The 17705-nt window shown below is 37.5% G+C and overlaps 1 protein-coding gene across 2 annotated transcripts in view; it reads left to right on the top strand.

Moving 5' to 3' along the window:
* Positions 1 to 17705, top strand: part of ZFP91 (ZFP91 zinc finger protein, atypical E3 ubiquitin ligase) — a 47661-nt gene that overhangs the window by 21137 nt on the left and 8819 nt on the right. Inside the window, exons 3-8 of one of the 2 annotated variants that reach the window (XM_045485320.1) lie at positions 14445 to 14657; positions 14887 to 14923; positions 15546 to 15650; positions 16179 to 16313; positions 17082 to 17132; positions 17557 to 17635. In XM_045485320.1, the coding sequence (XP_045341276.1) occupies positions 14445 to 14657; positions 14887 to 14923; positions 15546 to 15650; positions 16179 to 16313; positions 17082 to 17132; positions 17557 to 17635 (620 nt within the window). The remainder of the gene's footprint in view (positions 1 to 14444; positions 14658 to 14886; positions 14924 to 15545; positions 15651 to 16178; positions 16314 to 17081; positions 17133 to 17556; positions 17636 to 17705) is intronic. The other variant, XM_045485321.1, reaches the window with a different exon arrangement.

Genomic DNA, 17705 nt, shown 5'->3' on the forward strand with positions numbered 1-17705 from the left:
AGCGCCTGACTTTGGCTCAGGTCATGATCTCGCAGTCTGTGAGTTCGCACTCCATATTGGGCTCGGTGCTGACAGCTCGGAGCCTGGAGCCTGCTTCTGATTCTGTGTCTTCCTCTCTCTCTGCCCCTCCCCCACTCATGCTCTGTCTCTCTCTCTCACTCTCAAAAATGCATAAATGTTAAAAAAAATTTTTTTTTTTTTAAACCCAAGGAAGGTGACTACTTATGATGGATACAGGCAAGAGTAGATTACAGAGAATGAATGTAGAATAAGGTGAGATGCTAGGATTAAGCTGTGGCATTTAAATCTAAAGGACAGTTGGAGGAGGAGGAGAAGCTACCAGGAAAGACTGGGGACAGGAAACTAGGAAAGTAGGAAAAAGACCAAGAAAGTGTGATACCGTGAAAACCAACTGTCAGAAGATGGGAACTGAAAAATGTCAATTAGACTTAACTACAGGGAGGACATTGGAAACCTTAACAATAGCAGTTTCAGTAGAATAACAGGGGCAGATGCCAAGTAATCCATGATGCCTTTCTTCCTTACCTCTACATCTTACCCTGCTCAAGGTCTGCTCATTTTGTGCCTCCCCTACCCCATTCCCACTTCAACCTATCAACCTTTTTCCATTAGCATTTTTAATTAAAGTCCTTATTAAAATTAAATATACAATTGCATCCAAGCCAATCTCCTTGAATTGCAACTCTCAAACCACGTCTCTTTATGAACCCATTGTGTGCCACATTGGTCTCCATTCAGGTCATGTAGCTCTTAACTCTGTAACCTTCAGAGATTCTCTATTACCTGTCTAACTACAGATTTCTTAGGCTTGGATCCAGAGCCTCTACAATGTAGATGAATTATACTTCCTCAGCTTTATTGCTCACAGTGTTCCTTAGGTGAACCAAATTTCTCCCTGTAATATTTCTGTGCCCCCATAACTCTGAGCTTTTCTTTTTTTTTTTTTTTTTAATTTTTTTTTCCACGTTTTTATTTATTTTTGGGACAGAGAGAGACAGAGCATGAACGGGGGAGGGGCAGAGAGAGAGGGAGACACAGAATCAATCGGAAACAGGCTCCAGGCTCTGAGCCATCAGCCCAGAGCCCGACGCGGGGCTCGAACTCACGGACCGCGAGATCGTGACCTGGCTGAAGTCGGACGCTTAACCGACTGCGCCACCCAGGCGCCCCAGAGCTTTTCTGTTTCTTCAGCACTGTTGTGCTTTTTTCCTTTTCTTATCCTCAGTGTCAGTGTTACACCCATACTTTAGTATAACTTTCTTTACATGCCCAGATACTCTGCTGCACTACATTTTACCATCAAAATATGAAAGAGTACTTAGGAGAGAATGGATTGAAAGACTGAACAAAGCAAAATCGTCCTATGGTTAATTTTTTAAAATAGATTTTACCATATGAAACTACTTCTGGAACAGAGAAACCAGTGAATAAGCCAAATGTTGGGAATAGCTAAAAATAACATTTCTAAAAGTTGAAAATGATCATTTTATGTGGACCTTGCTAAATCTGGATCATAGCACTGTAATCAACCATGGTAATGGCAATTCCCAGTTGTAGGTAAGTAGCCCAGACTCCTTCCTCTGAACTTTGGGCTCACTGATTTTTTTCACTCTGCGGACATTTCAAATTTAATTTATCCAAAATGGAACATATATTCTCCCTACTGTCTCCTCAAAACAGTAAAAGACACCTGATCTTTTTCTGTGAATACTTTCACCATCTATTCAGTTGTCCAGGTCATAAATCTGGAAACTAAATCCATGATACCTCTCTCTATCCCCATCTATCCTTAGAGGCCTGTCTCCTCTAAGTGTTTTTGCAGATCTCCAATTCTTTCCATCTCCAGTGCTATTACTCTTTTTCAAGCTATTATTTGTTGCCTAGTGTATTGCTGTAGACTTTTAGCTAGGTCTCCTGGAATTCACTCTTAGCCCAACATAAGTCGTTCTCTAGCTTGTAACCAGAATGAACACAAAAACTACAAATCTCATCATGCCACATTCCAACTTAAAATCTTCCACTGCCTTTCTGTGGCTATTAGGATAAAATCCAAAATCCTCCAAGGACCTTTTTTTAATTACTATTATTTTTTATTTTACAGAGAGAGCATGTGAGTAGGGGAGAGGGGCAGAGGGAGAGAGAGAATCCCAAGCAGCCTCCACACTGAGCATGGACATCTCATGACATATCACTGAGCATCTCATGACACTTGCACGTGCTCCTCCTTCCCACTTCCCCTCTATCACGTAGCTAGCACTTACTCATCCTTTAGAGTCCAGGCAGATCTATTCAGACTTAAATGTTAAATTTTGAGCTATGGAGACTGTCCAGTTAATGAACACTAGTTTTCAGAGCTACAGTTTCAAGGAGAATGTATCCTTTCACTTTCTCAAACCTCTGTCTAAGCAAAGTTTCTTAATATTTTTAAGAGACAGAACTAACTCACCTGATGACTGTACTTTGAAAATTAATAGCTTAGTTTGGGATTCTAGCATTTTTGACCTAATTTTTGTTTGTTTGTTTGTTTGTTTGTTTGTTTGTTTGTTTTTTTAAGAGATAGCACAAGCTAGGGAGAGGGCCAGGGGAAGAGAGAAGAGAATCTTAAGCAGGTTCCACTCTCAGCACAAAGCCTGACATGGGGCTCCATCCCACGACCTGGGGATCATGACCTAAGCAGAAATAGAGTCGGGTGCTCAAGTGACTGAGCCATCCAGGCGCCCCCTAAAGTTTTAATATCTGTATAAATTTTATAAATGCTCATTAGTATTTTTTATCCTTTATTTTCTTTCTCTCAGTGCTCCATGGGCTGATAACTGCCCTGGAATAGGTAAAAAAATAAAACCATAGATGTAATAAGCAGTGAAGAACATGACTAGAACAAGAAAGGAAAATCTAATTCAAGGGGCACCTGGGTGGCTCAGTTGGTTGAGCATCCAACTCTTGATTTCAGCTCAGGTCATGATCTCATGGTTTGTGGGATCGAGCCCTGCGTGGGGCTATGCGCTGACAGCACAGAGCCTGCTTGGGATTTTCTCTTTTTCTCTCTGCCCTTCCCCCACTCAAAATAAATAAACGTTTGGGTTTTTTGTTTGTTTGTTTTAAAGAAAAATCTAACTATTAACACATATATACACACAAACATTTGCATTGATTTAAATGAGTGAACCAGGGGTGCCTGGGTGACTCAGTCGGTTAAGTGTCTGACTTCAGCTCAGGTCATGATCTCATAGTTCATGAATTCAAGCCCCACATTAGGCTCTGTGCTGACAGCTCAGAACCTGGTAGCCTGCTTCGGATTCTGAGTCTCCCTCTCTCTCTGTCCCTCCCCCATTTGCACTCGCTCGCTCGCTCTCAAAAATAAGTAAACATTAAAAGAAGAAATATACTAATCATTTAATTTCTTAATTGAAGCTTGAAAATCTTTCAGCTTTGTTCTGGTATTTAATCAAACAATTCCCTCTATTCCTCTATTTTGAAACGAATGCCATGTGCAGTTTTAGATTAAAAATTCACTTTCATGGAATAATTCAGTAGAAAGAGTATAGACTTTGGACTTAGATGTACCTGAGTTCAAATTCCAGCTCCACAGCTTAATTTTTGAGTCTGGGAAAGTTAGTTACTTGCTTTCCCCATCTATAAAAACAAGAATAAAAATTACTTGGCAGAGTATAAGGTTAAATTTGAAAAAATTATACTGTCAGGTACTTAATGCTTGTCAAATATTTAACTTTGTTAGTTTTCCAGAAAACAAAAAAAGTAAATATTTAAAAAGAAATGAGAAGACCTTGACTGTGCTTTCTTCCCAGCTAACCAACCAACCATTCCCTGTTTCACCCCCCAATCAATATTAGCTTTGTAATCTTGAACAAGTCAAGATTTAATTCTCTAAGCTTCAGTTCGAAAAATAGGGCAACCTGAAGGAGAACCAGATCATATTGGGATAGCCCTTCTGACTAGAAGTGTTTTGTCATGATGAAGTGGCTATCATCTTTTGGAATTTGATGAGTTAGTTTACTTGAAAGAATTATCTGTTGCTATAGGATTGAGATAAATCACTGTTACATTTCATCTTTTGCTACCTAGAAGAATTAGAAGAAACATTCCTGCCAGTAGTATGATTTTGTCTCAGTTCATAGTATCAACCATTTTTCTTTTGTCCTTTCTTCCTCTTTCAAGAATGTGGTTGTGTCTTAGGCTACTGTGGGGTTTTTTTCCTTCTTTCTTATTATATGTCAAGAAGCCTCTTCAAAGTCAACTGCTATTATAAGAAACAGCTAGAAATTATCTTTGAAGTACTACATAAAAGAAACTTGGTTCTTTTCTATCTGGTCATGATTGTTCATCCATATGTGTGGGTTATCCTTTGGTTGTCAGTTTCTACTCTGGAAACCTGACAATGCCTTTTGTTTAGGGGTTTTTTGAGGTTAAATTCACCCAACAAAATTAACCATTTTAAAGCACACAGTTTAGTGACATTTAGTACATTATAATGTTGTGCAACGTCATCTCTATCAAATTCCAGGTATTTTCACCCCTACCAAACAAGACCCCATACCCATTAAAAATAGTCATTCCCCAGGGAGCCTGGGCGGCTCAGTGGGTTAAGCATCGACTTCAGCTCAGGTCATGATTTCAGAGTTAGTGAGTTTGAGCCCCACGTTGGGCTCTGTGCTGACAGCTCAGAGTCTGGAGCCTGCTTCAGATTCTTTGTTTCCCTCTCTCTCTGCCCCTCCTATGCTCACACTCTGTCTCTCCCTTTCTCTCAAAAATAAATAAACGTTAAAAAATTTTTAAAAATAATAGTCGGGGCGCCTGGGTGGCGCAGTCGGTTAAGCGTCCGACTTCAGCCAGGTCACGATCTCGCGGTCCGTGAGTTCGAGCCCCGCGTCAGGCTCTGGGCTGATGGCTCAGAGCCTGGAGCCTGTTTCCGATTGATTCTGTGTCTCCCTCTCTCTCTGCCCCTCCCCCGTTCATGCTCTGTCTCTCTCTGTCCCCAAAATGAATAAACGTTGAAAAAAAAAAATAAAAAAAAAATAATAATAGTCATTCCCCAACACCCCTCTCCCTAGCCTCTTACAAAGATTAATCTGCTTTTACCTCACTACCTTAAAACATTAATCTGAATTTACCTATTCTGAATATTTCCTGTAAGTGGAATCATACAATATTCGACTTTCATGTCTCCTGTTGTACAGCATAATATTTTCATTGTTCATCTGTGTTGTAGCAGGTGTTAGTATGTATTAGTATTTCAAGAGTAATATGCTGTTGTATGGATATACTTCCTTTTCTTTATCCATTCAGTCAGTGTTTGATGGTCATTTCAATTGCTTCCGCATTTTGGCTGTTTTGAATTGTACGGCAATGAACATTCATGTACAAGTATTTGTTTGGTTTTCAATTTGGGGGGGCTGTACCTAGGAGTGGCATTGCTGGGTCATATGGTAGTTTTGTTTGTTTTTGAGGAACTGCCACCTGCTTTCCACAGTGGCTGCACCATTTTGCATTCCCCCCAACAATGTACAAGAGTTGCAGTCTCTCCACATCCCTCCAACATCTGTTTTTTCTGGGAGCTTTTTGTTGTTGTTTTGTTTTTAATTTTTTTTAATGTTTGTTTTTTGAGAGGGAGAGAGTGCGAGCAGGGGAAGGGCAGAGAGAGAGGGAGACATAGAATCCAAAGCAGGCTTCAGGCTCTGAGCTGTCAGTACAGAGCGCAGCTTGGGGCTTGGACCCACAAACCGTGAGATCATGACTTGAGCTGAAGTCGGACGCTTAACTGACTGAGCCACCCAGGTGCCCCTGGGTTGTTTTCTTTTTAAGTTATTATTAAAGCTATCCTAGTCAATGTGAAGTGGTAATATAATATCACTGTGGTTTTTATTTGCATCTCATAAATGACTTATATTGAACATCTGTGTGTGTGTGTGTGTGTGTGTGTTGCCATTTGTATATTTTCTTTGGAGAAATGTCTATTAAAGTCCTTTGCCCATTTTTTTAGTTGGTGGTTTGTTTTTTTGTTCAAGTGAGAGATCTTTCTATATTCTGAATACTAGGCTCTTATCAGAATTAATACCTGTACATACTTTTCTCCCATTCTATAGGTTTTCTTCTAAGATTTTTTAGTGTTAGCTCTTATATTTAGGTCTTTGATCCATTTTGAGTTAATTTTTATATATGGTATAAGGTAAGGGTTCAACTTCATTCTTTGCATGTGGATATCTAGTTGTCTCAGCTCTCTTTGTTGATGAGACTGCTCTTTCCCCATTACTGGTCTCAGCAAACTTGAAAACCAGTTGACCATAGATGTATGGGTTCATATTGAGACTCTCAAGTTAGTTTCATTGGTCATTCCGTCTGTCCTTTTGCCAGTGCCACACAGTGGCACTGATGGATTACTGCAGCTTTGTAATAAGCTATAAGACTGGGAAGAACAAAGTGAGTCCTGTAACTGTGTTCTTTTTCAAGATTGTTTTGGATAATCTAGACCCCCTACATTTTCATACGAATTTTAGGATCAAGTTGTCAATTTCTACAAAAAAGGAAGCTGGGATTTTGATAGGGTTTATATTTAATCCATAGATCAATTTGGGGACTATTAACATCGTAGCTATATTTATGTTCAAGTATTTTACTGTTTTTAATTGGATTGTAAGTGGAATTGTTTCCTTATTCTCCTTTTTTGGATTACTCATTGCTGGTATATTTAAAACAACTAATTGTTGTGTGTTGATGTGTATTCTACAACTTGGCTAAATTTGTTACCTGTAGTAGTTGTTTTGCAGAATCTATAGAATTTTCTTCAGAAATAAGGTCATTTCATCCACAAATAGAGATAGTTTTACTTCTTTCTTTGCAGTTTGGTGCCTTTTTCCCCCACCTTGGCTAACCACTCTGGCTAGAACTGTCCGTACAACTTTGAAAATAAATGGAGAAAGAGGGCATCCTTATCTTGTTCTGATCTTAGGGAGAGTTTTTAGTTTTTTGCATTGAGTATGTTAGCTCTGGGGTTTTGATAAATGCCTTCTATCAGGTTGAAGTTTCATTCTGTTTCTAGTTTTCTGTGTGTTCTTACCATGAAAGTGCTGAATTTTGTCAAATGCTTTTCTACATCATTTGAGATGATTGTGTGGGGTTTTTTTCCCCTTCATTCTCTTTACTGTGGTATAGTACACTAATTGATTTTCATATATTGAACCACCCTCATAATCCTGGGATACGTACCATTTGATCTTAGTGTTAACATGCTTCATAGTCTTAATATGCTGCTGCTGACTTTGGTTTGCAAGGGATATTGGTCTATAATTTTCCTATGGTGTCTTTGTCTTTGGTGTCAGAGTAATGATGGCCTTACAGAATGAATTGAGAAGTGTTCCCTCCTCTTTTACTTTTTTGGAATAGTTTGAGAAGGATAGTGTTAATTCTTTAAATGATTAGTAGAATCCATCAGTGAAACCATCTGCTCCTGGCCTTTTTTTTTTTTTTTTTCCATTGGGAAGTTTTTGATTACTAACTTTTTGTCTTCACTTGTGTGTTAAGATTTTCTGTTTCTTGAGTTAGTTTTAGTATATGTGTATCTAGATGTTTGTTTATTTCATGTAGTTTATCTAATTTGTTTATATGTAGTTGTTAATTGTGTTCTCATAATCCTTTTTATTTCTGTAAGGTCAGAAATAATGTCCACTTTAATTTCCAATTTTAGTAATATGAGTCTTTTTTTCTTAGTCTAACTAAAGGTTGTCAATTTCTTTGATCTTTTCAAAGAGCCAACTTCTAGTTCCATTGGTTCCATTCTCTATCGGTTTCTATTTTCTTATTTATCTCTGCTCTAATCTTTATTTCCTTCCTTCTGCTAGCTTTGGCTTCTTTTTTCCCCTTTTCCTTTAAGGTGTAGTTAGATTATTGATTAGACGTGGGGTTTTTTTTTCTATTTTAATGTAGACATTTATATCTAAATTTCCCTCCATGCACTGCTTTTGCTACAGCCCATAAGTTACACTATGTTGTGTTTTCATTTTCACTCATCTTTAAGTATTTTCTAATTTTCTTTGTGGTTTCTTCTTTAACCTTTTTGTTGTTTGAAGAGTGTGTTGTTTCCACATATGTCTGAGTTTTCTAGTTTTTTTTTCTGATACTGATTTCTAGTTTCATTCCATTGTGATCAGAAAACATTCTATGATGTCAGTCTTTTAAAATTTCTTGAGACTTGTTTTTGGACTAACATATGGTCTACCCTGGAGAATCTTCTGTGTGTACTTGAGAAGACTGTATATTCTGTTTTTGTGTGAAGGATTTTTTATATGTCTGTTAGGTCTAATTATTTTTTTTATAGTGTTGCTTAAGTCCTCTGTTTCCTAATTGAACTTCTGACTACTCTATCCATTACTGAGAGTAAGGTATTGAAGTCTCTATCTTATTCTAGTACTGGCTAGTTCTCCCTTTAATTCTGTCATTTTTTACTTCATTTATTGGGTGTGTATAGGTTTATAATCATTATATCTTCTTGATTGACCCTTTTATTAATACACAGTGGGTATTCTTTGTCTCGTAACGGTTTTTGACTTGAAGTCTAGTTTGTCTCCTATTAGTGGAGCCACTTGCTATGGGTTGAATTGTTTCCTCCCAAAAGATGTTGAGTACCTGTGAATGTAATGTATTTGGAAATAGGATCTTTGCAGATAAATAGGTCTTTTGTGGTAATTTGTTATGGAAGCCCTAGAAAACAAATAACAGAGTTTGATACTGGAAGTGTGGGGTGTTGCTGTAGCAAAATATCTTAAAATGTACACGTGGTTTTGGTTAATGGGTAGTAGCTGGGGAAATTCTGAGGCAGTTAATCAAAAAAGCAGCCTGTATTGCCTTAAAGAAGTTGGGAGAGGGGCGCCTGGGTGGCGCAGTCAGTTAAGCGTCCGACTTCAGCCAGGTCACGATCTCACGGTCCGGGAGTTCGAGCCCCGCGTCGGGCTCTGGGCTGATGGCTCAGAGCCTGGAGCCTGTTTCCGATTCTGTGTCTCCCTCTCTCTCTGCCCCTCCCCCGTTCATGCTCTGTCTCTCTCTGTCCCAAAAATAAATAAACGTTGAAAAAAAAAAAAAAAAAGAAGTTGGGAGAAATAGAGAAGTTAAAGGCAATCTGAGGAAGCCTTAGAAAAAATGATGAACATATTAATGGGCAGTGGGAGAGAAGTGATCCTTGTTATAAAGTGGCAGATAATTTAGCTGAATTATGTTCTGTTGGGTAGAATGTAGAACTTCTAAGTGAGGAACTTGTATATTTAGCTGAGAAGATTTCCAAGCAAAGTGTGGAAAGTGCAGTCTGGTTTCTTCTTACTGCCTCATACTAAAAAGTGAGAGAAAAGAGATAAATTAAGGAATGAACTATTAAGCAAAAAGAAACCAGTACTTGGAATCTTTCTATATTGTGTGCCTATTAACACAGGTTTTTAATTATTGTTTTATACACTTTTAAGTAGGGGGAAAATGAGGAGTTATAAACCAAAAATATAATAATACTGTTTTATATTTATTTATGTAATTACGGTGTTTTTATTTCCTCATATGGCTGTGAATTATTTCCTGGTGTCCTTTCATTTCAGCCTGGAAGACACCCTATGTAGCATTTCTTGCAGGGCACGTCTATTAGCTACAAACTTCGCTTTTGTTTATATGAGAACATCTCCATTTTGAAAGGATAGTTTGCCACATATAGAATTCTTGCTTGACATTATCACTTTAAATATGGTATCTCTGCCTTCTGGTCTCCATGGTTTCTGGTGAGAAATAGGCTATTAATGTTATTGAGCATTTCTTATACCTGATGAGTCACTCCTCTTAACACTGTTTTGTTTTCGGGAGTCTCTCTTTGTCTTTTGGCTTTTGACAGTTTGATTGTAATGTGTCTTGGCTTGGATCTCTTGAGTTGTTGACCTTAAAAGTAAAACAGCCAAGGGGTGCCTGGGTGGCCCAGTTAGTTAAGCGTCTGACTCTTGGTGTTTGGCTCAGGTCATGATCTCACAGTTCATGAGTTCAAGCCCCACATCAGGCTCCGTGCTGATAGTGCAGAGCCTGTCAGAGAGATTCTCTCTCTCCCCATCTAAATAAATAAATAAATAAACTTAAAAAAAAAAAAAAAAAAAAAAAAAACTATAACACCCAACTGTTTTACCAGGAAAATGGGTTTACTCAGGAATAGCAGAGGATTTACAATTCTGGACAAGCAAGCAATAACAAGTGATAGGCAAGTCCTTCAAACAAAGGAGAGGAACTTCTGGGCAGGGGTGGAGGTGGGGGCTGGGGGGCCAGAGTCCAATGGAGTAAACTGGGAGTTTTAAATATAATAGCTTTTCATTGGCTGAGTTGTGACTGTGTCTCATTGGCTGGGCTGTTGCCAGGCAAGGAAAAATCTTGCTCCTGCTAGGTAGTAGACTAGGCTTCTTTCTGTTGGGAATGCTTGGTACATGTCTTTCTCTTGGGTCTGCAAAGGGTTGCAACAGAGTGGTATGGCTTGGGTCAGCCAGCTCCCCTGTAAATGTTTCCTTTATTCAGTTCCACAGAATTTGTCCTACTTGGAGTTCATGGAATGTCTGTTTGTGTACATTCATGTTTTACTAATTTTCAGAAACTGATGGCTTTTATTTCTTCAAATATTCTTTCTGCTCCACTCTCTCCTCTCTTTCTAGGACTCTCCTGTGTATGCTTAAGTCAGTATGCTTAATGGTCCCATGGGTATCTTAGGAGGCTCTGTTTACTTTTCTTTCTGTTCTTTGAATTGGATACTCTTATTTGACCTTACAGTTTGCTGATTCATCTTTCCTCAGATCCGTTTAATGAAATCCCCTAGTGAGTTTTTCATTTCAGTTGTTACACTTTCAGCTACAGAATTTGATTTTTTTTTTAGAATTACTACTTCTTTATCAGCATTCTTTATTTGTTGACATATTATTCTCCTGATTGTTGTTAGTTATTTGTCAATGTGTTTAAACCCTTTAGCTTTTTGACCATATTTTTAAACACTGTATTCTTTGTCTTGTCATCTTTAAAGGCTGTTTCCTTTAGCTTATGTTCAATAAGTAATTTGATCAAGATTTCCTTAAATGTCTTGTATAACTCATCTGTTCCTGTTTTTTGTTTTTTGTTTTTTTTTAATTTAATGTTCACGTGTTTGCTGTAACATGTTTGAGTATTTTCCAGAGTTTGTACAAAGTTGATTCTGGCAGTGCGTGTGTGTGTGTGTGTGTGTGTGTGTGTGTGTGTTTCTGATGAGGTACATTTTTGCTAACAGTACTCTGATAATGTTTCTTTTCTTTCTTAAAGACTAGAGTTTAGGGGGAATGGGGTGGTATTCCACAAACCAGGCTATTATGCTTTATTTATAAGAATAAGCAATTCTCTGGTGGATAAGAGGAATAGCATGAGAAGATGTGGCCATACAATCCTTCATACTGAAGGAAAAAAGCTTTACAGGAAGTGGAATGGGTTTAAAGTCCAAGTTAGTGTCATTGGGTTGAGTAAATACATATAATCCCAAGCAGGCTTTACACTCAGCACAGAGCCCAACACAACACTCAAACTGTGAGATCATGACCTGAGCCAACATCGAGAGTCAGACATTTAACCAAATGAACCACCCAGGCACCCCTCCATTATTCTTATAATACTTTATGGAGGATGTTGAATTGCTTTCTTTGAAGAAATTGATGTATCTTAAAAGCACTCATGACCTAGATGGAGAAGTCTCAAGACATGATTTTTATATCTGGGTCTGCTTATCTAGCTTTGTGATTTTAAACAAGTTGTCTTTGACCTTCCAGTTACTTATGGATAAAACTCATTGGATTGTAGATAGTTGAAAATATTTTAAAATCTAACCCTTTTTTATTTTTATTTCATATTTTGATACTTAAAATAGTTCAGATATGAGAAGAGTGAGAAAGGCAATAATGAGTGGGAAAGAAAACTGAAAGGAAATGCATTTCTGATATAAAAATTATGTCAGGTTTTTAGGAGTTCCCACTGCTATTCTCTACAATTCAAACTAATTTTACTCCATTCCCTCAATATATTCTCATAAAATTTTCAGAGTATGTTAAAGCTGAAATAGCCTCCAGTCACCACCTTGTTCCACAGTAGAGGAAATTATATTTTTCATATCTTAAAAAACATGTTAGATATAGTTTTGTGTCTTACATTTTGCTTAATTTCTGTTTAACAGTATTTTTACCAATAATTCCATGTCATTCTTTACAGATACCTCTATATAATATCCCATCTTAGTAATAAACCATAGTTTATTTGAATATTCTCTTACACAGTATGGGTCATCATCTTGAAGGGATGGGTCGTTTCCATTCTTTAGCTGTTATAAATATGCTACAGTGAATGTCCGCTGCCAGTTTATTTTCCCTGGTAGATACTTAGAATTACTGGACATATTTTTGTACCTTCTCTGGAAGTGACCAGTATTTATCAATTTCTTGTATGTCCTTCCAGAAGTGTTATCATATATAAGATACATATCTTGCATGTATATTTATTTCTATATAAAAAACAAATGTATACCTATATAATACTTGGATATTACATGGATGTAGGGTTTTTTTGCATAATGAAGTGTCATGGAAGTATTTTCCATGCAGTTGCCTACCGACTAGATGTATCATAATTCGTATGACCAAGCCCCTCCTGCTGTTTTCTACTCTTTTACTACTAAAAACAGTGCTTTGATGACTATACACAAGTCATTTCATAAATGTGATTGCAATTCGGTAGGATAAATTCCTAGTTGAAATTAATGTGAAAGGATGTGCATTTATAATTTCAGTAGATCTGCCAAAGTGTCCTTCGTAGAGATTTGCCAGTGCACATGCTGTCATCTGTGTTACTGTCTCCTGCAGCCTTGCCAATACTCTGTTGTCAAACATTTGGATCGTTGCCAGTATGGCGGGAACAATGGTACCACACTAATTGTTTTCATTTGGGTTTCTCCTGAGAGGATTCACCTGTTTGTGTGAAAGCCACATGTTTTTGCTGGCTTTTTTCTGTTGGGCTGTTAGACTTTGCTTTTAGTGGAATTTGCCATGCAGAAAATTTTTATGTTTACATAGTCCTAGGTATAACTGTTACTAAAATTTTGTGTTGTTCTCAGAAAGGCCTTTTCTTTTTTTTTTTTTTTTTTTTTAATTTTTTTTTTTCAACGTTTATTTATTTTTGGGACAGAGAGAGACAGAGCATGAACGGGGGAGGGGCAGAGAGAGAGGGAGACACAGAATCGGAAACAGGCTCCAGGCTCTGAGCCATCACCCCAGAGCCCGACGCGGGGCTCGAACCCACGGACCGCGAGATCATGACCTGGCTGAAGTCGGACGCTTAACCGACTGCGCCACCCAGGCGCCCCAGAAAGGCCTTTTCTATTATAAAGAATAGTCAAAATGTGCTCACTTTTAATATGGTAACATAGTAATAAGCTACTCTAGGGATGAAAGCCAGTTTCTAATACTAAGCTTTTTATTTGTTTTTTTTTTATTGCTCAGGAGGGAATGGTCCTACATCACCTCATTCACCTTTAAAGCATGAAGAAAATCTAGGGTAACAGTAACATTGTGTGTATACCTGTACACAGCATCTCAGGAAAACCGAAGCAGAGCAACACTGGAGCTGGACTTTGTCATGATAGGCCCTGTAGATTTTTTTTTTTTTAATATTTGTTTATTTTTGTGAGAGAGAGCGAGTGCACATGGAGGACAGGGGCAGAGAGAGAGGGAGACAGAGAATCCCAAGCAGGCCCTGCACTGTCAGTGCACATCCCGATGGAGGGCTCGAACTCATGAACTATGAGATCATGACCTGAGCTGAAATCAAGAGTCAGACACTTAACCGATTGAGCCACCCAGGTGCCCCATTGATGCTATAGATTAATTGAAATTCATGGTTTGGTTCTAAGAACTACTGAAAAGAGTCAAGGGACGGCATTTTTCTTATGGAATTTCTCTTCAGCAATTTCTTCCAGCGTTGTTTGGTTGTTAACACATCTAGACCTGTGATTCTTTCTTGTGCTTCTGTAAGAAGTTCCAGCCATCTTTCTGGGACCACTCACTTAATTTAGTTTCTTTTATCTTGGATGTAAAGGCTAGAATTCTAGTTGAATTACTTTGGTATATTTTGCATACTTGTCTTAAGTGTTCCATTTTTTTCTAGATATGATATAAGACTACTACTTTATGACATGAATTTTTTTTTCTTTTTAGAGTGATGACAATAAGGAGAAGTTTCATCTAATTTTCCTCATGTTTCTCTTACTTCAACAAAGATCTGAGGGGCTTTTCTCCTGAAAAAAAAAATTTACTTTCTTTTTTATTAACTGTATTTACAATAGTAGATATACTGAGATGGTTATTAGTTAACCATAAGTAATGGTATATATTCTCATCTAGATCCTAAGGAAGAGAAAGAGGAAGAAGGAGATTCTGCTCTCCCTCAAGAAGTTTCCGTTGCTGCAACTAGGCCTAGCCGGGGCTGGCGCAGTAGTAGCAGGACATCAGTTTCTCGGCATCATGACACAGAGAACACCCGAAGCTCTAGGTCGAAGACTGGTTCATTGCAGCTCATCTGCAAGTCAGAACCAAATACAGATCAACTTGACTATGGTACAGTACAAGTAGAGTGTGCTGATCTAATAACCAGTTGCCTATTGATTTTAAATGTAATGTTGAACAACTGTCAAGGGTGGGTCTGATGATATAGGGCTCCTTTTAGACAATTTGCAGATACTCTTCTTTTGTATAGTTCTTCCAGGCAGTAATTTGGTTTGAGTCTCTTGGCTGCAGAGACAAAATATCAATATCCATAAAGTTCTGTTTTGCTTGCTTTCTCCAGATGGTGCAGAAGAACACCAGTCTCCAGGTGGCATTAGGTAAGAAATTTCATATGTCATATTTAAACCCTTGGGGACATATAGCACATACAGAAGTTGTTTTCTACTTGAAAGAATGTGGAACTGTTACAAAAAATTAACTTCAGTTTTGGTATTTAGATGCCACTTTGTTCTTAATTAAAGCTTTAACCATGTAATCTTTACTTATCCAGTTTGGAAAGCATGTCTTGAGTACCTTCTGTATTCTGCCTTATTTTATGCTAGCCACTAATGGGAAATGTAGATGTTTTGACTAACTAGGGTTTTTGAAATTTATATTCCATGATAAAGTCATGTGAATTATTTTTTTTTTGGTTGATCTCCTTTGATAGAGCAGATCGTCAGATGACTACACGCAGTATGATAAAGTCAGTTGTTCTTTAACTCTTAGTGCTGTTGAGCAGTCATCACTTTACCTTGGTTTAATGAAATAATGTATTTTTAGTTCTAATTATTATTGTGAGGATAAAGTAGCTAGATTACATCCAGTTAGACCATAAGGATGAAAATTCTAAATAACTTACTGTGACTTTCTGGTACCTCTAAATAAATTAGCAAATAAAATCCAGTCAGATATAATCCTTACAACTAGAATTTCTAATCTCTTTTTGCTTCTTTTTAGTAGTGATGAGGAAGAGGAGGAAGAAGAAGAGATGCTAATCAGTGAAGAGGAAATACCATTCAAAGACGACCCAAGAGACGAGACCTACAAACCGCACTTAGAAAGGCACGTCTCAGATTTTACTCCAGACATGTCGATGAAAAATAAGTTAGGAAAGCACTATTGTGTGCTTTTATTTTGCCTTGTTACTAAACTAATGGGTATGGACTTCATTTTAAATGAGCAATTATGTACTTGTTTTGCAAATTGAACATGATCTTCTAACTCCTTCACACAGCCCTCTCTTCTATTTATATAGAACTTTATTTTGATCATATCCAAATTATTGGATGTCTGCATGTTTATCTTAACAAGATACCATAATTGTCTGAATACTTAAAATTTTTTACTTTTGTCTTTCTGTTTATAACTATAGTGAATTTTGATTCTAGGGTATTGTTAGCCTAAGCGACTTTAAGTATGTATCATTACCATGCATGTGAGGAACAATTGACTGCAAATCATATTTCATGAGCTGAGGATCATAATTTTATAGTAAACCAATGATAATCACAGATTTTACCCCGTTGTCACAGGTCCCCTTGAAAAGATCATTTACTGGATACCAGTGTTGAAATGCATTTGTGTTTTCAGGGAAACCCCAAAACCACGGAGAAAATCGGGGAAGGTGAAAGAAGAAAAAGAGAAGAAAGAAATTAAAGTGGAAGTGGAGGTAGAAGTGAAAGAAGAAGAGAATGAAATTAGAGAGGATGAGGAACCTCCTAGGAAGTGAGTAGGCAATTACTACTAAAAATGGAAACCTAACAGATTTTGAAGCCACTAGTGGAAAAAAAGGGTGGAAGTGTGAGGAGGGTTATTGACAGGTACATATTGCTGCCTCAAGCAGCTGACAGTTTCATTCGAGAGACTCAAAAGCTTGAAAAGTTTAAATTTAATTCAAATCAATACTTAAAGAGATCTAAATGAGTGGGTAAGACGGGAGCTATTGGGAGTCAGGGTAAGAGCAAAAAGAGTATGGCAAATGTGGAGCCTCAAAAGAAGGGCAAATTAAGTAAGGCAAGTGATTTAAGAATCTTGACTTCCTGTCCAGGCATCATTGCCTGTTGCAGTAATAAGATTTTTTTTTTTTAAGTGTTTAGGCTTTTGGTTCTGTATAAGGAGAGTAGAGTTTATATTCTCAGGGGTTTTAGATAATGGACTCTTTCGATTCTACTTTTTAAATTGATTAAATTTAGGTGATAGACTTTTTACTGAAACAACTCTTCAAGTAGTAACCTTGAGGTTTATCCAAATCTTCCATGGTAATGTATAGTTTATGAAAAGTATGTATTTAACTAGTGCAGATTTATTTAAGTGAAATTATTTTAGAATGACCTATTTGTTTGGCCTGTCAGATATGTCTTTGGTTCTGTCTATTATGGGGTATCCTTTGTTTCTGCCACCTTCTCTTTGGTCTTGAGTACATGTCTTCAGCCATCCTTCACTCCAAGCTTCAATCTGGAATATGTGGGTAGTTACTCTGTTCTTTAATTACAGGAGAGGAAGAAGGCGAAAAGATGACAAAAGTCCACGATTACCCAAACGGAGGTAAGTAATTTGTACCCTTACTGTGTTCCTTATTCCTGATGGTAAGCACTTTTACTCACATAATTACTCACAATTACCTTGCAGGAATGGCTATTTAAAAATTTCTCAAATGCAACTTTATTAATGTCCTTCATGCAAAGTTACTGTGTTTTTATTTCCATTGCAGGGTCTTAAAAAATCTTAATGCTTCCTTACCTTTTGGGGAGTTCTAATTTATTTTGTCCAATTTTTTTTAAACTCTTTATCGAACATTTGGCTATTTCTGGTTGTTTCTAACATAAATTCTGTGCAAGCTGTATACTAGTAAAGAGATTTTAATTCTTTGTGCTGTAAAATTGCTGTCCCCTATAGTGCACTGAATTAAGTCACTGTGCAGAGTGCCTCTTTTCTGTTTGCTAACATATCTCCTACATACTGATCATAGAAAAAAGCCTCCAATCCAGTATGTCCGTTGTGAGATGGAAGGATGTGGAACCGTTCTTGCTCACCCTCGCTATTTGCAGGTCAGTAAGTTGTTACATAAGGCAGCCTTTCAGGTTAGGTTCCATTACTAGTTCTCATATTTCATGAGAT

Source organism: Leopardus geoffroyi, chromosome D1 (assembly GCF_018350155.1).
Source record: "Leopardus geoffroyi isolate Oge1 chromosome D1, O.geoffroyi_Oge1_pat1.0, whole genome shotgun sequence".
Lineage (NCBI taxonomy): Eukaryota > Metazoa > Chordata > Mammalia > Carnivora > Felidae > Leopardus > Leopardus geoffroyi.